At 43.7% G+C, this 21,756-nt stretch overlaps 1 protein-coding gene across 1 annotated transcript in view; it reads left to right on the top strand.

Moving 5' to 3' along the window:
- Positions 1 to 21,756, top strand: part of LOC138497932 (CMP-N-acetylneuraminate-beta-galactosamide-alpha-2,3-sialyltransferase 1-like) — an 86,814-nt gene that overhangs the window by 5,067 nt on the left and 59,991 nt on the right. Inside the window, exon 2 of the mRNA XM_069621666.1 lies at positions 12,311 to 13,107. Within this exon, the coding sequence (XP_069477767.1) occupies positions 12,793 to 13,107 (315 nt within the window). The 5' untranslated portion in view covers positions 12,311 to 12,792. The remainder of the gene's footprint in view (positions 1 to 12,310; positions 13,108 to 21,756) is intronic.

The following is a 21,756-nucleotide window of genomic DNA, read 5'->3' as shown; positions in this document are numbered from 1 at the left end:
AGCTCGCACCAATGCCGACCGTATAATTGTTATTTCTATAGCTAGGACCCTCAAGTGTCACTGAGGCTGGTAAATGAAACACGTGAGTTCATGTATGCTCTGCCTGGCTGACTCACATGCGTTCTGAACATGCCCAGTTACTTGCAGCGACATAAGCTGCACTCCTGTCATGCCTTTACCTCTTTTCACAGGGTGCTTTTCTGGCATTGCATTCATTTAAGGTCAAACCAGCTGGACTAGTAAATAACCCAAAGGAATGTACTTCCTGGTATGAAAGGGCAAGATAATGCCTTCTGTCTTGCCTTAAATGACAGCAGTGGACGGTGCATGTCTTTACTCCAGAAAAGGAGCATTTGATGTCGAGAAACCTGAAAATACACTGTCATTTTGGTATAACTGGGCTTGTGGTGCAATAAACTGCAAGCATTGTGCATGCTGACCAGTGCCTGTGTCCCAAGTTACTGTGTCATTTCCAGCAGTCGGAAACCAAGGCGTTTACATGACCAGAACAAGCCAATTAGATTGAGAATCCTGCTATTGGTGCATTCTGTGCACGCAGAGCAGGTCTGGAAATGCTCCTCTGTACTCTTGGTGAAATGCCATCCATTGGAGCTCTTTCATGTGTTACAAAACCACTTGTATGGCTTTTTATCCATTTGTTCACATACTGTTTCCTACATTATCATCCTACACATCACTACATTTTTTGTCTTGTGGCACTCGGAAACACTTGTGTATAAGTGCCATACAAATGTCGAGTAAAAACAAAATAAATAAATACATCCTGTGATAGACAGTGCTATTGGTGCCCCCCTCCATGATGTGGTAGAGGGTAGTATTGCTGCACCCCCTTTTCTGTCAGACAGTGTCATTCATACCCCTGCCCGATGAATGACCAACTCGGGGGATCCCTGTAATCCCATACACGGCAGGGATATCTATGACAAACCACACAAAGAATATGTATGGGTAAACATTTATGACATCATTTGTATAATACAAGTTGGATTAAACCTCTAGGTAGCCCTCACATTCGGTGCAAAACGTACTATTAGTGGCCAGGTCAGTCTACACTCATGTTCAACCCTTAATGAATGAACAAAGTGTGAGTATATTAAATGATTTATTTAGATATTTAAATATTAAAATTAATTTGAATGTAACTAAAATGCTTATACAACTACATAATTATTTACACAGTACAGGCAACATGTTGATGAAACTTTGGAGAGGTTCACATTCTCCTAGTTACCTCTCGGATGATGTTAATATGTAACACATACTAGTTAAATCAATTAGAGCATTAATACATGGGCTCAAGTCAACCTAAACTCTTGATGCTGGGTGTTGGCTTGTTTCGACGGTGTGTCATCTTCATCAGGACTAATCTTCCTCTATGCTGCAATAAAGAAAGTATGTGTCTGAACTGCAATAAAAGACTTAGTCATTGCTTATCTAGTCTACACATCCTACTGGGCGGAACTGTATTTAAGCACAAAATTACCTGGAACTGTGCGGTACCCTTGGGGGACCTGAAGTAACGAATATCTTCCGAACTATGATCAGACCAGCAGAAGAAACTCGTCTTTGCTGCAGTCTTCATGCGACGAGCTGGACGATCAGTCAGGATCTGTGGAAAGAATTCTGCGGGAAGTGAAACAAATTTCCTGTGTTTCATAACGTGCACATGCTTGTCTATACATTAGAGTATAAGGCTTGGAAAGCCCTGCTAATATGGATAATATGTTTCAATGGTGTCCAAACTGAGCCTCTGAGGCTCTGCCTTATGTGCCTCTTAGGTATACACATACATTACTGAGGCTTACTCAGGCGTTATTACTTTATGCCTTCCAGGTTACAAGAGAGATACCCATAGTTACCTGCCACGTTGTCTGCTTCTATATGTTGTGGAAGGCGCTGTTGGACATGCGCACTCTTTTTATCAGAATCTGTAGTCCTGGGATGTATGTTGGGCTCGCGTCATTATGCTGTGCGTGCTGCAATAACACGAACAAAGATTTACCAAAAGGAGTGAAATCACAACTAGTATATGTCGACTGTATGCTCTCTGGCTCACCCATGTTTCTAAATCTCCTCTTTCTCTGTGTCATTCGAACTGCATGCGTTGAATGCTAGCACGGGTGTTTGCTTTCCTCATGTGTATTGCGAGTATGTTTATACTGCAGGCTGGGTGGTAGTCTAGACTCTAAGACCGTCCTATACTAATGGATCTATTCGGCGGCCATCTTTAAGTACATTGCATGGTGTGGAGCTGCAGTGACAATGGAGAGACCTATCTGGGTGATATTTGAACCGTGTGTCCATTGTCTGCAGCTGCATATTGTTTATGAATAGTGGAAGCTAGCTGCCAAAATAGAAAAATGAAAAATTCATTCATTGTTAAAAAACAATTAGTTAAACAATGCAATTGTGATGTGAGTGATAACCATAGTATGTATTAAATAACCCTCCTGTCCAAAATTAAGATGTAAGGTATAGTAGGGAAGGGGGCCTAAGGAAGTTAAATAGCTGATGGCAACTCTTCATTATCGTTCAGTCCATCTGTATGTGATCTCAAAGATAATATCCAGAATTGTTTGCACTTAGCCAGCGCTGTATCGATGTTTATATTTGGGTTAGTTTTAATGACTTGTTCCATTAAAAACCAACAGAGATATTCTGAAGTACGGCACATTTCTAAGAAATGGGGCACCGAGGGTGCTTGTGCATTAGCTTTGCGAATACTTGAGCGATGTTCATTATTTCTGAAATTAACAGGCTGCTGGGTTTTGCCACACAGAGTTGTTTGCAAGGGCAGTGAGGGATGTACACCACATTGGAGCTGCTACGCCTTATGTGACCTTTAAGTTTCGTTTTTTATTGTAATTGTAAGTAAATTCTTTCATTTTCATATTATATTGGCATGCTATGCCACATGGACAGTGGCCTGCAAGTGGCTCCAATCTTTGTTGGCTCTGCAAGTCTGTGGACTTGGTGTCTCCTTCTCTAACCACATGCACTAGAGACTGCCTTAGCTTTTTTCCTTTTCTAAAGGCAAACAATAGTTTGGGTAGCTTGGGTTCATACAAATAAAGAATCCCCCAGTTGTTAAGTATCAATGTGCCAATTGTGTTGCTATTGGTTCCAAAGGTAATAGCGCATGTAATTCTTTTATTTGCAGTTCTTTCCTTTTGGTCGAATAGGTTTTCCCTGTTGTAGCAGCGAGCCCTTTTGAGGGAGCGTTTCCGAATTGGTCTTGGATACTACCTTAAACTCATGTGTTCAGTAATTATCTCTACTTCTTTGTTAAAATCTGCAAGGCTGGTACAGCTTCTCCTTGCTCTGAGATACTGGCAGAATGGAATGTTATTCCTGCACGTCCCTCCTAACAGTGATTGGTAGTACTCTTCCTACACAACACTACATGCTATGATAGACAGTGCTAATTGTGCACATCCCTCCCTACAGTGATTGGTAGCACCCTTCCTACACATCCCTACATCTGTGCTACTTCCTACACATCCACACATCCTGTGATTGGCAGTACTCTTCCTACACATCACTACATGCTATGATAGAGAGTGCTATTTGTGCACATCCCTCTGGACTGTGATTGGCAGTACTCTTCCTACACATCACTACATGCTATGATAGACAGTGCTATTTGTGCACATCCCTCTGGACTGTGATTGGCAGTACTCTTCCTACACATCACTACATGCTATGATAGACAGTGCTATTCATGCACATCCCTCCTTACAGTGATTGGTAGTAGTACTCTTCCTACACACCCCTACATCCTGTGATAGTGCTATTCGTGCACATCCCTCCATACAGTGACTAGTAGTAATCTTCCTGCACATCACTTTTCCTGTGATAGAGAGTGCTATTTGTGCACATACCTCTGGACTTTGATTGGCAGTACTCTTCCTACACATCACTACATGCTGTGATATACAGCGCTATTCGTGCACATCCCTCCATACAGTGATTGGCAGTACTCTTCCTACACATCACTACATGCTGTGATATACAGCGCTATTCGTGCACATCCCTCCATACAGTGATTGGTAGTACTCTTCCTACACATCACTACATGCTATGATAGACAGTGCTATTTGTGCACATCCCTCTGGACTGTGATTGGCAGTACTCTTCGTACACATCACTATATCCTCTGATAGACAGTGCTATTTGTGCACATCCCTCTGGACTGTGATTGGCAGTACTCTTCCTACACATCACTACATGCTGTGATAGACAGTGCTATTTGTGCACATCCCTCTGGACTGTGATTGGCAGTACTCTTCGTACACATCACTATATCCTCCGATAGACAGTGCTATTTGTGCACATCCCTCTGGACTGTGATTGGCAGTACTCTTCCTACACATCACTATATCCTCTGATAGACAGTGCTATTTGTGCATATCCCTCTGGACTGTGATTGGCAGTACTCTTCCTACACATCACTACATGCTGTGATAGACAGTGCTATTTGTGCACATCCCTCTGGACTGTGATTGGCAGTACTCTTCCTACACATCACTACATGCTGTGATAGACAGTGCTATTTGTGCACATCCCTCTGGACTGTGGTTGGCAGTACTCTTCCTACACATCACTACATGCTGTGATATACAGCGCTATTCGTGCACATCCCTCCATACAGTGATTGGTAATACTCTTCGTACACGTCACTACATCCTGTGATAGTGCTATTCGTGCACATCCCTCCATACAGTGACTAGTAGTAATCTTCCTGCACATCACTTTTCCTGTGATAGAGAGTGCTATTTGTGCACATACCTCTGGACTTTGATTGGCAGTACTCTTCCTACACATCACTACATGCTATGATAGACAGTGCTATTCGTGCACATCCCTCCATACAGTGATTGGTAGTACTCTTCGTACACATCACTACATCCTGTGATAGACAGTGCTATTTGACCGCCCGCTCGATGTTGTGGTAGAGAGTAGTCTTCCTGCACAGCCTTTTCTTTCACAGACAGTGTCACTCATACACATCGCTTCATTCTAGGAAGGCCAGTACTATTCATGCACATGCCCCATGCAGTGATAGACAATACTTCCCTTGCACATCCCTCTGTGCTACTAAAAGTACTATTCGCACACTTCCCTCCATGCTCTCAAATCTTGACACTAACACTCCCTTTGTCCTCATTCTCCTTGACCTCTACTCTGCCTTTGACATGTTTAACCACACCATCCTGTTTGCACATCTCTGTGACACTCTAGAAATCACAGGCCAGGCTCTAGCATGATTAACATCCATTCTCTATGACCTCCCATCACAGGTGGAACTTGGAGCCTTTCTCTCCACCTGTGGCGTTCCCCAGGGATCTAACCTACCCCCCGGTTCTTTAATGTCTATATGGCTGCCCTGGCACGTGTGATTGCAACTTTCACCTCTAACTTGCAGTGTTTCCCGGATGACACTCAACTATCTTTCAGGCTACCCTAAGCCACCTACTCCTCTTCGCTCATATCTAAATCTCCGCAATTCAGTCACGGTGGGCCGCAAACGACCTCTGCCTCATTGCCAGTAAGACTGAGAACATTCACATTGGGACCCCTGCTCCTGCCTTCCCACTTTCACTCTGGTCGGCCTCCCTTGGCTCTGCACCCTCACCCACCTGCGAGGCAAGAAACCTTGGGGTCTTTTTTGACTCCGCTCACTCCTTCTCCTCTCACCTCTTGGACATCTCTAAAAAGTCTAACTTTCAGCTTCTCCTCCTCAGAAGTACTCTACCTTTTCTCACTTCCCCCAGCGGCTCACTATCTCCAGAGCCCAGGTTCTCTCTAGGCTGGACTATTGCAACATCCTCTTTCTCAACCTCCCTTCTTCTGCCCTGCGCCCTCTGCAACTCATCCAGAACAGAACCGCAAGACTTATCCTTGGCCTCAAGCCCAAGGACCGCATCTCTCCGGTTCTTAAATCCATTCACTGGCTCCCTGTGGCTGCAAAGATCAAGTTCAAGACCCTCTGCATCATTCACAAGGATTGCTGGGGCCTGGCACCTGCCTACCTGCAATGCTGCTTACCTAATTACTGTCCCTCACAAGCCCTTCCCTCATCCACCTCCAACCTTCTGCGAGTGAGCCAGTTCTCCAAGCAGAGATTTGGAGGGAGATCCTTATCCTCAACAGGTTCCTCCCTCTGGAATAGCCTCCCTGATGCCCTCTATCTTAAGCATGATCTTCTAAAGTTCCAGAAACTCCTCAAGACCTTCCTCCTTTCCTCTTCCTTCTCTCTCCTTCTACCCTGCTAACCTAGTTCTCTGCTCTTCCCGTCTCTCCCCCCTTTCCTTTCAGCTTGTTGACTGGCTGCCTGGTATACTTCAGAGTCTCACAGGTCCCTGGCACCACCGCCAGTCCTCTTTCGCACTTGCCTCAGGGTCCTACACCCTACCCACACTCACTGCACTTGAGAAATAACCCAAGAGAGTGGTTCTCTCTGCACTTACCTCCAGTCTCCATGGACCGGGTGCACTTGAACCCTCCCTGTGACCGTCTATGCACTTGCGTGATCTGTACGCACCGCGCCTGAAGATCGTCTGTCTGTCTCCTTTGTCTCCACCCCTTAATTGCACTGGTAAAACTGCAGAATCGCTGTCAGGCCTATTTGCTATATCTCAAACTGTTTACACACTTACTCTGCCTGTGCAGACTATTATCGTCTCCGAATTTCAAGGGCTCAGTGCGACTGTTGTTTCCCCATGTTGACACCCTCCTTGAGCATTTTGAAACACTTGCCTGTTTGTAGACGCTTTATAAATAAACAATACTACACCTACCAATACCATACCATGCTGTGTAGAGAGTACTGTGCCAGCCCATCCTTCTGTGCAGCATGTCAGCATCGCGTCTGCAAACAGATTCATATTTTATGCACCTATATACTTACCCACACTGTGTACTACAGTACTTCACCCGCACATCAAGTGCTATGTTATGTAGCACTGACCCTGCACCTCTCGTCATTCTTTGATATACACTAGTGTGCCTGCACAGTAGCCTGTACTGTGAATGACCTTACTGACTGGCACATCATACAGTGCTATGTTATACACTACTGTACCGACACATTCCTAATTGTAGCAGGCAGTACCGTACCTGCACATTCCTAATTGTAGCAGGCAGCACTGTACCTGCACATTCCTAATTGTAACAGGAAGCAATGTACCTGCACATTCCTAATTGTAGCAGGCAGTACTGTACCTGCACATTCCTAATTGTAACAGGCATCACTGTACCTGTACATTCCTAATTGTAAGAGGAAGCACTGTACCTGTACAATCCTAATTGTAGCAGGCAGTACTGTACCTGCACATTCCTAATTGTAGCAGGCAGTACTGTACCTGCACATTCCTAATTGTAACAGGAAGCACTGTACCTGTACATTCCTAATTGTAGCAGGCAGTACTGTACCTGCACATTCCTAATTGTAACAGGCATCACTGTACCTGTACATTCCTAATTGTAAGAGGAAGCACTGTACCTGTACAATCCTAATTGTAGCAGGCAGTACTGTACCTGCACATTCCTAATTGTAGCAGGCATCACTGTACCTGCACATTCCTAATTGTAACAGGCAGGACTGTACCTGCACATTCCTAATTGAAGCAGGCAGTACTGTACCCGCACATTCCTAATTGTAACAGGCAGCACTGTATCTGCACATTCCTAATTGTAGCAGGCAGTACTGTACCCGCACATTCCTAATTGTAGCAGGCAGCACTGTACCCGCACATTCCTAATTGTAGCAGGCAGCACTGTACCCACACATTCCTAATTGTAGCAGGCAGTACTGTACCCGTACTTGCACATTCCTAATTGTAGCAGGCAGCACTGTACCCGCACATTCCTAATTGTAACAGGCAGCACTGTACCCGCACATTCCTAATTGTAGCAGGCAGCACTGTACCCGCACATTCCTAATTGTAGCAGGCAGTACTGTACCCGCACATTCCTAATTGTAGCAGGCAGCACTGTACCCGCACATTCCTAATTGTAGCAGGCAGTACTGTACCTGCACATTCCTAATTGTAGCAGGCAGTACTGTACCTGCACACTCCTAATTGTAACAGGCAGCACTGTACCTGCACATTCCTAATTGTTGCAGGCAGCACTGTACCCGCACATTCCTAATTGTAGCAGGCAGTACTGTACCCGCACATTCCTCATTGTAACAGGCAGCACTGTACCCGCACATTCCTAATTGTAGCAGGCTGTACTGTACCCGCACATGCATCCATGCTTCGACAGGCAGCCCCTCATTGTCCTCTGCATATTCCTGCATGCTTTAATAGACAAGGCTGTCCCGGTTTAGTCACGTGGCCACTGGCGAGGCCATTACATTCATGTTAGTGCCCATTATTTGTATTCTGTAATCCTTTCTCGTGGTCAGGGGGAGCCTTCACTGTGGCCTTGTTCACCACCCCTAAATGTACCAAGGTTTCCTCATTGCTGCCTTTTAGAAGAGACACATGTGCTATTGAAAGCTAGCAGGCACAAATATGAAACTCGCCTGATAAAGGCAGCATTGCCAAACGATCCAGCGTACGCACTCCGCAGAGTTGAGACTCAGACCTGCCTAATTGTACTGCTTCAAAATTCCGATTAATCTTCAGGCATATGGTGCTGTGTCATGTCTCGAGAATGTGCAGGTTTGAGTTCAGCGTTGCTGTGAGTTTGTGATTATCGATGCGTGACAGAAACGTCATGTTCGGTGAACTTCCGATAGTCCCGTTTTAGAGACAGTGTGACTGTATCTTCTGTCCGATACTGCCACCTACAGGCTGCTCTGAGAATAGACAGGTGTGTGCAGCTTGGAGCCTTACAAGTGTAGCGTGTGTGATGGCAACGGATCCTTTGGTTATACCGCGTGCACCGCATTAGACCCGTCAATGCTCCCAGGACCCTTCCCAGAGCGGCCCGAACCTGCGCATTGCTCGAGCTGATGCGGTTCTTTCAGTATGGCGCTCCTGACCCATTGTACAAGGACACTACACACGCGACCCTTACAATAATCTTCAAAAGACACACATTTTCGAGAATTTGAGCAATGTCTTGTGAATGGTTATGGATGCTGTGAGACATCAGTGTAAACTAAATGTGCAGCAGGTGTCTCGCAGCACACACTTCCTTGCTCATGTACCCGCGACGGAGAGTTAGTTTACACACTTCTCCAGATGGCGGGGATGACGACCAGAGGCGTTGCTGGGGGGATCCAAGGGGGCTATAGCCACTGGTCTTTTGGTTGTAGCCCCGGATAGAATCTCAGGCGCTACACCCAAAAGGCTGGCTAGCCCCCAGTTCCGACAGTCCCGACATCAGCGGAGCCCTGGGTCTTTTCCAGACCTAGCAACACCCCTGATGACGACACTAGACCTGGGGGAGCCAGGGATTTCATGGGTAGGGCCGAGCCAGAGCCGAGCCTGGGGGTCAGGACTGGCTGTAGGTACCCACCACGGGCCATTAAGTCCATGAAATCTCTGTCTCCCCCAGAAAAATGTAAAACATAAACGCGCCCTGGCCAGCCATCATCAGTGCTGGATTCATCTCCCCCACAACCCCCACGCCCCCGTTTTCCGCATTTTTTTGCATATTGGCAGCGCTGCGGGCAAAATAGAAAGAAATGCAGAAAAAGGAAAAAAAAAATAAACGCTCCCCTTGCACCTTGTCGGCACCCGAGCGGCATCAGGGACAGAATTTGTTTCCTTCATATTTGGTGCTTTTTCTTCCATTTTCCCTGCGCGGGAAGCTTGGAAAGAAATGCCCAAATAAGAACAAAAAATAAACACAGCCCTGGTGCCCTCTCGGCACCCGAGAGGGCATCAGGGCCGGATTTCTTTTTCTTCATATTTGGCCATTTTTTTTCCATTTTCCCCGTGTAGCACCAGCAACATAGAAAGAAATGCCCAAAAAAGGAAGAGAGGGCGGGGAGTGTCAGCCTACCTTAATCCGTAGCTTCTCGCCTGCTGCATGCCTATCTCCTGCACTGTTTTTCTCCCTGTTCTGCCCCGAGGTCGAAGTGGGCGGGAACCGTGCTACTATACTTCTTATTTTTAAGTTTCACTGCTCCTATACTTTTATTTTAAAAAGAAACCGTCCTGCAATGATTTAGTTTTAAACTAACAGTGTAGGAAGAAGTTGAAGCTTGCACTTCAGTGCACGGCACTGAACATTCCCTTAAATAAGAGGTGTGTTTGTTTAGGGGTTTGGATTGTGTGTGGGAGGGGGCACAGAGATGGGGTTTGTGGAGAGCGGGGGCAGGCCAGCAGGGACATAGTTCCACTACTTCTTTTCGTACACTTCAATCACTGGTTCTACCCCCAGCCAATTGTGTTGTTAGGGGGCGGGACAGGAAGTCATGGATAAGATGGTGGTCTGTGGGTGGGCCTGCAGCACACAGCATAGGCCACACTGCTTTTTATGTTGTTTTTCTATTTTTGAATCAACTTTCCTGTGCATGGTCACACACACTGCAAACTGGATACTGGGCAGCCATGGTGGAGCCTGTGGACCTAGCCCAAAAAGAGAGTCTGGAGCCCCCTCTTGACCCAGGCCTCACCCACTTCCAGACCACACCTATCCAATCCAGCACACGAAATGGTTTGGAGCAAGACAGAGCACAGATCAGCCCCCCAGGCCCAGTACATTCCCAGCTTCAATGAAGCAGAGCAGGTTGCTCTCACATGCAATAACTCTGCTGAGCACTGCCCTACCCCCAGGACCAGGGGCTAGTGCAGAACACTACACGCCAGATCTATTCTAAAGCAGTGCCATTGCACAAGCAACCAGGGCTTCAATGAGCTTTTAGAATACTCAGTAGTGGAGTCTGAGTACTGAAACTGCCAAGACCTCTCACAAACTGGTATATATGTCCTGCAATTTACAGACATCTCTTTGTTAGGGTGAGTATTGTGACCAATCAAAACAGCAGAATTCAACTTCCATCATTTGCTTAAAAGGGTTTCGTAGTGAAGGAAGGGAAGGAGCTTATAACGGGCCTGCAAATAGCAGGCCCATTATTAGCTCCCTGGTCCCTTAGCGGCTCCTGCTAAGGGCGGCTGGTCAAACTAGCTGGCCTTAGTGGGACCCGCTAAGGGATCTCGGAATGCGGTGGTAGGAGGTTAACAACACCAGCATCCTTATCGGTGCCGTTAACCCCCTACTGCCATACTCGTAATGAGGCCCTATATCTCTAAGGTGCACTTATATGCTGATGACGTATTAGGACTGCTCTCGGAAGTAGCAATGTCTAAGCCTGCCCTCTTTGAGTTTCAGGATAGATTTAGGGTAATTTCAGGTTTTAAAGGGAACATGTATAATACAGAGGTATTCACAATGTCCTATCGTGTAAGGGTGTAAACTATGGACCAATTAGGCCATAATTGTTACCTAGAGGGAGATCCTCAGGGTGAGATATCATCCACAAGGCCCATGTCAGAAGATTGGATAAATAGAATGTCACTCCTATCCACCAGGCAAAAGGTCTCTCATACTAAGAGAGAGCTGCTGGATGTATCTGATGAGATGGAAGCCCCATATAAGAATCCATAAAACATCATTTTACATTCAATATTTGATAACTCAGGGGGAATAACTCCAAAATGAAAATGTTTGCTAACAAGTGTGACCCAATGCCTCATATTTAAGGAATATGTGGGAAGTATATTTTAGGGGGTTGAAGAAAGTTCTGAATCATCGAAAAAGGAGTTTGGAACAATGAAGGGATTACAAAATATGACTGATGACTGTTAAATGAAGTGTTGACCCAATGCTGAGGTCTCCTAGATTAGATATGCCAGTCAAATTATAAATCATTCTCTTTATTTTCCCACCCAAAAACCTTTTTAAATAAACCAACCCATTTTTTAAAAGCACATTACATTTTTTCAAAACCAAACCCATTTTTCAGACAAATAGCATTTAAAAAGAAATTCAGATAGGAACACTATTGATGCATAGGATTTTGCACTTTTCTTTGGAAAGTGTAGGAAGCATAATGTCAACAGTTTGCAAAAAAACGATGCGGCATTATTTAAAACACAGTTTGGCTAATCAAATACCATGACAAAGCAGTAGAAATCCCTTGCAAGCATTTAGGGGAGTGGTCTAGTGGCTTGCTTGCCAGCTGTGGAAATGCTAGATTTGACTTTTCATTCTAAGATTAACAATCAAGCTCATACAGCATGTGAACAGCAAGTAGAATGTACAATTGTAAGCTCTCCCTATAAGAATCTGACCATTTTCTATCTATTGTTTTTTTTATTCACAGATGCTAAGGTCAAGTCAGTGGTTGCTCAATTGATCCCAAGAAGACACCTGATTGCATTGGCAAAACAAACATACACGCTGTCATCAACACTTTTAATTCAGAATCCTCGTCAATGAAAAGAAAGCCATCGTCCCCAGCTGGACATCTTGCTTCCATCATTTGTCATCTAATCCCTGAGTTGCAAGGATTCTTACACTCAGACTGTTAACCTTTGAATATCTGTATATAGAAAAAAACGCTTTAAGTTTAAAAATCATCGCCAGAGTTGTGTGTAGGACAGATTGTTCCACCACAGACGAGTGGCAAAATCAGTTTGCCAATAAACCCTGGCCACTCCAGATAAAACTAAAGTGTATGGAATAGACTTCTCCTGCCAAACATCACTTCAGATTTATTTGATTTTGTTCAGACTCATTTGCCTATCTACTTGAATGTAAATTCCTATTTTTGATAAGTCGAGAAGAAAGCAGAAGAAAACACAGATGGGTGTGCGAAACCTACGCCTTAAAGCATTCACTCTTGGACTAACCGCATTCGTTATAACAGTGACTACTTTCTTGTTAGGTTACACACACACATACAGTATTGACGTTTTGAAATCCGAGTCATATTTTTTGAGGTTTTCAGAGAAACTGAAAAGATTGGTCAATATCCCGATTCGGCCATGCAGCTGTGATGCGTGTATTTCTGAATCCAAACTGTCACCTTGGTTTGACAAAAGATTTAATGACACAATCCCAACTTTACTGACCAAAGAGAATAATGAAATTCCTGAAGATGTCTATCAATGGTGGCTGGTAAGTTATTAATGCATTAAGAGACGTACAGTTCCATCTGCTGGACCCTGATTAATCGTTCATTTGTTGTTGCTGTCATTTTCACAGCTTTTAGAAAATATGTGTTGGTATTGTCAGATTTAATGGCAGGTTATGCAGCCTTTATGGCAGATATTTTATCCCTGTAAAAACAAAACGACTATCCCGCACTTCCACACCCTCCATGGCCTTTTTAATTTTGACTCTTACTTTGGTGCTTTGGTCCCACCGATGAGCCAAAACATATTGCTGTAGTGCATGGAAGGAGAAGGATAGTATTTCCACTTGGATACATATGCTCTGATGCTTTAGCCATGTCCCCAACCTCTCCACATTCGTGGCTTGCTTGCATCGGTAGCCTATGTCACAACATAACAGGGCAATATCTTCCATGTGTACTTTGGTGTTGCCACTCGGATTTTGCAAGTGCAAGGTACTAAAGGCAGGAGTATGTCAAAGATGTGCCTTCTCTTTCCAGACTGTCTAATGTGCTGTACGTGATGTTAGAATTGTAGACGTCTTATTTCATGCCAATTCTATTTGTGATTCTGCTTGAGATTACCACTTTTTATACTGCGTTTACATGGATTAATAATTAGGCTGAGTAATCATTCTGTAATCATGAATGGGCCTTGCAGGTTTATATGTTGTCTGTGTAGGTAAAAATATAGGTATAATGTTTTATCTGTTATCAGATTCATTTTAAATTTGCAAGAAAAGAGTGCTCATGTATATCATGCTTAAGAAAAAGCAAAGACTTCTTGTTGATGACTTTGCTACTGGTAAACCCTAGCTATCGCCTAATCTCATACATGATCTATACAGAGTGTCATGCCATGTTGCCTACTGATGCACATGCCATCATGTCTTCATTACGCATTATTATATATAGTAACCTTTAGCTTTATTTAAAAGTTGTGAAAGCGTGTTTGCATGTTCGGAGTTGGCTCCAGCCCCATAACAGTTGTTGGGCTGAAGTTTTGGCCCAACGTCAGCATACCAGCCTGGGGTGTACTGGCGATAGTCAAATTCGACCAACCCCACCCATTCGCCCTGACAGGGCGGGGTCCGGCCCTGTGCTATCAGTATGGGCGATTTCGGGAGATTACCAATGTTGCGACTTAGGACACAAGGTTGGCATACTAGTCTGGGGTGTACTGGCGATAGTGAAATTCGACCAACCCCACCCATTCGCCCTGCACAGTTGTGGAGCGGGGTCCGGCACTGTGCTATTAGTATATGCTGATTTTGTGATTTTCCAAAAATAGGAAGTTGACACAATAAAACCTACACAAGGCTATATCAGTCCCCCATGTGCATGCCAGCTACAGACCCGGATAACGCTGGGTGGTACCGCTAGTATTACATAATATTTGATATTATATATGCCTCAGTATCAAAAAAGTTGCATGCACCGGCAGAATGCCTGATGTGGTTCAAGGGGATGTCAGTTTCACAATGAAAAAGCTTGATTAATACCCTATTTTTATTGGGCAGTGGGGTCTACCACTTACTGCCATTTTCAGCCTTTCCTCCACATCTTCCTGGAACAGGGGCTGCATTTCAATGTGTCATTAGGTAAAACGCAAATATGTGTGGCAATACAGCTCATGTAAATGGCACATGTCAAAGTTACACTAAAGATGGTGATGGCAAAGACTAACACTTTTAAAATGCATGCTGTTCACAGAGTCCAGGACCAACAGGGTAAAGGTGACTTAAAAGAGGATCCCCAAATGCTGAAATGTGATTGAGGGGATGGACACTCGAGCTAGGCCTGGATCTCCTAAAATGAATATTGTTGAATGGGAATTGTATCCCTGTATCCCAGGTAGCTGTCTTCAAATCTGCTACTCAGTTATCCGAGTATTCATATCTTACTAAAGCCAGCTGGTTTGTTCATATTTGTACATGCTTTCATTGTCTCAGAGGAGTCCACCGGGTTCCATGTTACTGCAACATATAACACCCAAAACATTAACAAAAATGCATAAATGTTGATAAACTGGTGTCTTCTTTTCAGTGACCCGAATTAGCTTGCATGTCTGAGTGCAGTGAGGGAGTCGGAACTAAGCATAGGGGTTTCGGGGGGTATGAAATAATGGGCTCAACTGATGCATTTATACAGTGCAATTGTTGAGAAAAAGTGTGGTAAAATGTCATATAATTTACAATTGATCTGTATTGCCATGCATGTACAAATCTAATAGACACCAAGAGATCGGCAGTACCCAAGACCATTTTCCAACACATTCCCATTAAGCCAATCATTTCCTGACCTGCCACTGAGAAGTACATATCATGGTGCCTCTGCCAACAATATATGCCAGCACTATCACAGTAAAGCACATCTGAAGATCTGACTTGTTAGGCAACATTGTAGGCAGTTCCCTGTGGGAGACTGGACCAACCTTGTCCTCTTGGCAATAGTTAAACCAACCTTTGGTATAAGCATGTACTACACAAGTTGGTAGAGTGACTGAGCAGCCAGGCTTATCTCAAGAGGGGTCAATGTGAGCTGTAGGGTTATTTCACAGAGATTTACAGTGACAAGTATCCAAATAAAAACATACTCTCAAGGTTTCTTGATTAAACGATTATTTATTAATTATTTATTAATTTAACTGTCAGTTGAATAAGCCTTCTTTAGAAGGGAGCAAAATATGTAACACAACAACACACTTTCAGTTTCTCTAAATCAGTAGATACCCATTTGGGATGCTACATAGACACTTCCTACACCCTGAAGTGACTTACATAACTTGGACACTGTGGATATTGATATATCACTGGCACATTTAGAGCAATACTGAGGTTAGTGTCAAAAGGAAAAGAAAAGGGAATAAAACAATGGTCAACACATATTCTTAAGCAGACAAGTACTTTCTCAACCCTCCAATGCAAAGAAAATTAACCCTTTCCTGGGGGCTAGTTAAAGCACAAAGTCAGAGGTAAGAAGAGTATTTCAGGGAGCCAGGACAGCCAATGTTAGTTGAGCAAAAGTCTAGGTGAACTGAAGCACTTCTTGCAGGTAGGTAAAAAGTCTTCCACAATGTTTTAGAAGTCTTTGTATAAAATGGCATCACTGTAGGGCCACAAGGTTGGAGGCTTGTGAGGGGAAAAGCTGAAAGCAACTCTGTCAAGCCAACCAAGACAAGTCTGAACTGAGAGCTAGCAAGGCCACACAACAAGAGGTAAGTCCCCTTACTTTTACAGTACCTTTGGTTTGAAGAAAGTGGTTCCAGCTGGCTTCTGTTCCTTTGTAGGTCTCCAGATCTTGTTGTTCCTGGGCCTCAGTCATGGGGACAAGAGGGAGGATGTCTGGGGACTTCTGCACTACGAATTGAAGGTCGGCGGCAGCAATTGGCAAACTTCAGATCAGCGGCACTTTGCGGTTTCGGCTTCTTGCTACTCTTGTAAATCGCACCAATGCGGTTCTCGGATACCTTTATGGTCTTTCCTCGCATCTGGGGTACAGCACTCTGTTAAGGTGGCTCAGACTTGGTCAGTCCTGCTTCATGGGAGTCTGGCAGATCTTCCTATAGCTTGGGTCTGACTTAAAAATGACAGACTCGATTCTGGTGTTCCTCTCCCTGGCAATCGGTTCCTGCAGAAGCAATGGAAGTACAGCCATCTCTGAGAGGATGTCCAGACGAGTTTGCTTTGGGGTTGATTGGTCCCATCAACCCAGGGGGAGAAGTCGTCCGTTGCACGGCTTCTCTAGTCACGGCGAATTCCGAGCTTCAGCAATGCAGCAGGTCTTCACCGGGCAAACCAACAGTCCAGGAGTTGCAGCAGGCGTCTCTTCCAATATCTTCTTCGGATCCCTTCGTCCAGTGGTGGATGCTGCCTTCCAAGCAAAAAACCTCACCTTTTCTGCAGGTTTCTCCCATTTATTCCAGCCTAGCTGTCACTCACACAGCCTGGTCCCTTCCTCCAAGGACAGCCAGCCAGCCAATCACATTTGGTGCATTCCTGTAACAAAGGATATTAAGCATAGGGAGTTTCAGGCATCTCCCTTGCTCCCTGCCCTGCCAGAGACGCTGGAGCCTGAGGCGGGCTTCAGCAGTGAGCCCCGCCAAAGACAAAAGTAACAAAGGGACCAAACCTGGTTTGGCGCACAGAGTAAATCTCAAGAAGGACTGTTCCAACAAGAACTGGCAAAAAAAGAACGGGTCCATTTTGAAAAAATGGGCACCCATGGGTGCTTTACTGCAATTGCAGCCCACGGTAAAATCACACAATGTTAGAAAAAGTAAACCACTGCTACCAGCCATTAATTGTAGAAAGGGTAACATAAAAATGTTACATGAGAAAGTAGAAAAAGGGGATTCTAAGTAACCCCTCCAGCACTCTATTGTAAGATAGTGTGTGTTGGGTCTAGAAAGTTACAACATGTAAGTAAAGTCAATTTCACTTCACTGCTCTTTGAAACAGTAGTTTCACCAAGAGAAGGTATTTAAACCTTTGAGAAATCTAAGAGGCGTCCCCGTGTCACTGCACTGAAAGTGCTGTGTGACACAATGTAAAGATGATGCCTATGGAGTTTGTGAGACTCCAAAGTCAAAAGAAACACAGAGTCCAAATCACAGAAAAATACATGAGAGAGTGGGAAAAAGGTCTCACTCTCTCCAGGTTGGAAATTTAGGGCCTGATTCATGGAACTTTTTCCTATGGGATTGCGCCATTATGAAATGCTTCCATGAATTGGGCCCTAAAAGTCCTAAAGTGCCGCAAAAAGATCTGGGGTTCTCTAAGGTAGAAAGGAATTAGCACATTTCTGAGAATTCTCCCTAACACCACTGGGTGATGTCTGCAAAGGCCCAAACCCTCGCAGAAAACAATACATACTTGTACATTCACTGAGCTAATAATCACAAAATGTACGTCCCACAATGCGTCTCTGAACCGTTGTCACATTTATTACAAGTGCCCAGTGCCTTTCTCCTGTCCAAAGGGCAGCTTGTGGGTCTACATGTCTCTCTCTCATGACCCTCTTTACTTACTAAAACAGGGGTTCTCAAAAAAAGTATGGCTTAAGACGAAAAGCGTACGCTACATCTACAGATACTTGGGGGATCATATAAATTGTATGGATGATAACGTTGACAACCAAAAAAAGCGGCTAAAAGACCCTCTAAAGATCCCTCATGGACCTCTACAGGAAGAAACCATAGCTCACAGTGTGGCAAGTGTGGCAAGCTCAACATTGAGCACTACACAATGTTGCAACCCCTACAACACTGCGAGTGACTCTGCAATAGACATACACTGCAGAATCAGTTGGCAGGTCTACCCTGAATCGTAGAAAAATACAACTCAAGTCTACAGTCTGCATTAGGAAAAAAGAAGTCACACCCCACACCGCTTTCAAACAGGCCCATGAACTGTAGATGGCTGAATGTACGGAGGAGATAGCCTCACTGAAGCTACTACTCAAATAATTGGTAGCATGTCACACATCAAGGCAGACACCCATAAGGAACGGTTTGGATACATTGGAGAAAAACCTAGAGGTGGCTGGAAATAGTCTTTGTGTCTGTGGGGATGAAACATACAAGATCAGAAAACTGGCCTTGGAAATGACAACTGATTCAAAAAAAGAGGGATATCAGGTATAAGAGAGGAGGGAGTAAACCTGATACAAATACCTTACCTATACACAACAAACTCCCTGTCTCATAGACTTTAGGGTATATGTCACTTCTGGTCACTAAACATCATAAACAGTTGTATAAGTGTGCAAGGAAAATTCAACCAAAGTGCACTTCAACTGGTAACAGTCACTAGCATCTTTAATATACAATTATAAAAAATATCATAAAAATAATTATAAAATATCCCAAAGTGACATGTGCATTCACAAATATGGTGTAGTAGACATCTCAGGGGTGTCTAGCTGTGCAAAATTCAAAATACAATGATAAAACACCTATTTACAACACACAAAAAATGAACACAATTTTGTGCACCACTAGTTTCTGTCAGTTCAGAATCCTAGTTGCCAATTTAGTAAACCACACAAATAAGGAAAGAAAAGGAAAACAAAATATAGAGTACTGAATTACGAAGTGACTCTATGGTTGGTGCATCTACTATCTAATGCCTTGTTAACAACAAGTATGGTGATTGATCCTACTCAGGACTCTTAATATTAGTGTTGAGATAAACCCTACATGTTTCGTTCCTACAAATATTGATGTTGGTTCATGAACCTCCTCAGGGGCATAATATTTCCAAGGTGTAGACCAAAAGGGTCACACAATTTAGTGGTTCCAGATACACCCAACTAGGTTTGGGGGTATCAGGTGTTTAGATGGCAAGTGACATTGACATTGGAAATGACAAGACCACACTCAAAGGTTAGACGATTTCTAAAACTGGAATCACTGCAATAATGATTGAACATACAGTGTCCCAGAAGACAGTGAAGGACAAGACATAATCGAAACCACTCCAAAATTCAATTCCACATTCTTGACATGTCCTCTCATGGTACCTTGGATATTCAGCAAGCTTTTCAGCTCGGCTAACACAAATCTAAGCTAACATTCACAAGACAAGAGTATTAATGTTATACCTGTTCAAGCACACACAGGCCGGAGAAATGTTCTGTACTGCTAAGAATTTCCACATCCTCAAGCGGAATGGACACAGCCTTTTCATCATTCAAGATTTTCCAGTCAAGACCATGGACACTTATAAAGGTTTCTGCCTAATTTACCCGTGCTACGATCAGTAACATCTAATATGGTCTCATTAGCTCTGCCCACACAGTATACAGATATGAACTGGTTCTGTGATAACCCAGTTGACCTCTCAATCTTCATTAGCCCGCTCAATCAGGGACCAGTATAAAACACCCACTGGCCATGGCGAGTCTCAAATTTAGACTAAAAGAGTAGGTTGACTCCTCTAGAAGCTCAAAAAGCATAAGTTAAGGTTTACCGCTTATGCATGGCCCAGTCACGTGTTTAGACAACTAAGAACAAGTTGCAGAAGGATATGTACTTTTTGGCATTTTGGAAAGTTATGTGGTTTAATTAGCATGTCTGCTGCTCAAATTCTTGGTCTATTAAGTTGGCATTATTTTTATATTGCACAGTTATCACTTGAAAATCTTGCACCACTGGAAATACTAGAGTTTGAGAGTTTTACTCCAAAAAATTGGTGCAAAGGTTTTATTTTTTGCTCTCAAAGGGCAATGGAGCAAGCTTGAGGGACTCTTTTGGAGAAGGGTGCTGGGACTGTCGACTAGTGTCCCGGGACTGTCGACTAGTGTCCCGGTTCAAGTCCTGAGGTATGTATTGGGTCTAGTCTCATTACAAGCAATGGTTAAATGGAAACACATGCACTTCCTACGAAAGATTTGCTTGGCAGAAGAGGGTTCAGTCTAGGGTTTGCTAAAAAGTGGGCTAGATATAAATTCACACGTGCGTCTTACCGATCCGATTGGCACAGCCGATGGCCAAGAGGCCTAGTAAGATCATTGTTTGTGTTCTCCCTCATTACCCTCCCTTGCCTTGTCGCGCTCTGAAACACTTGTGTACAAGCGCAATATGAATCAAATATCAATATCAATGTCTTGAAATCTTAAGTACCATTGACTCAACACTGGAATATATAATCTTGAACCCACTGAAAGCAAAAAAAGAAGTGGGAGGCCAATTGAATCATCACAATTGAGCATGTTAGGAAGTACCATTTATTTGCAAGTTTGCTTCTAGATTCCAGACCCTACAGCAGGCTACCACATTACCTTAGGAAATGTCTGGGACCTTTCTGGCATGGCCAATGCTTATGTTTCCGATTGAACTTGTCACCCACAAACAGAATATTGGGTTCTCGTGGGGGAATAGTGCGACACTTGAGAAGCTGTCGATTCTGTAAAATGGATAATGTTACAGAATCCCTGCAGAACCTATTGGTACATTGTTCTAAACTGCACAGGCCACGCCAAACACAGTTTTTGCCCCTTTTGAAGGATTGTAGAACGGTTGATATGGATTGGATTTGGCAACATATTTTCACAGATAAATCCTTCAAATGGTCCTTGGCTGCAAGCTGTCTCATGAAAGAAATCTTAGCACCAAGTTACGACTGTTCCTGTTACTATTTCATACTTCTATCCACCCGGGGACCACGCATTTTTAGAAAATACTTCTACCTGTTAGGTATTTTAGTTCTTAATCCTTTTGGGAAGATTTTTAGAGATGTTTTTTGTACGACTGTGTGTTTAAATTGGAAATCTAGAAAATGTGTTTTACTGTGTGTAATGATGTTCTTAAATAAGCAACTATAACACATGAATACATTTTTTTTAAAAGTGGTATCTCTGTTAGAGACCTCATTTAAAACAGATTGATTTAAAAGGTAGCCTGTCAACGAAATATGTGCAGTTAAATTCCCTAAATTAACAAACGTCAGTAACACACAAAATACGTAAAGTTTATTGTTGTTTGGTCCATGTTAAATAAATTACCATGTTAGCATTATGAGTTACAGTACTTGTGCATGCTATTTGTTTTTCCTCCATAAAAAACGTTTTTCTTTTGAAGTTGGTGGAGTCATTATGGCTTGGGATAATGATTTATCCCCTTCAAATAGTCCTCAACTTCACATTGGGCAATA

This window comes from Ambystoma mexicanum, chromosome 5q (genome assembly GCF_040938575.1).
Source record: "Ambystoma mexicanum isolate Mex_15411 chromosome 5q, UKY_AmexF1_1, whole genome shotgun sequence".
In the NCBI taxonomy this organism is placed as follows: domain Eukaryota; kingdom Metazoa; phylum Chordata; class Amphibia; order Caudata; family Ambystomatidae; genus Ambystoma; species Ambystoma mexicanum.
This window is presented reverse-complemented; position numbering and strand designations above follow the sequence as displayed.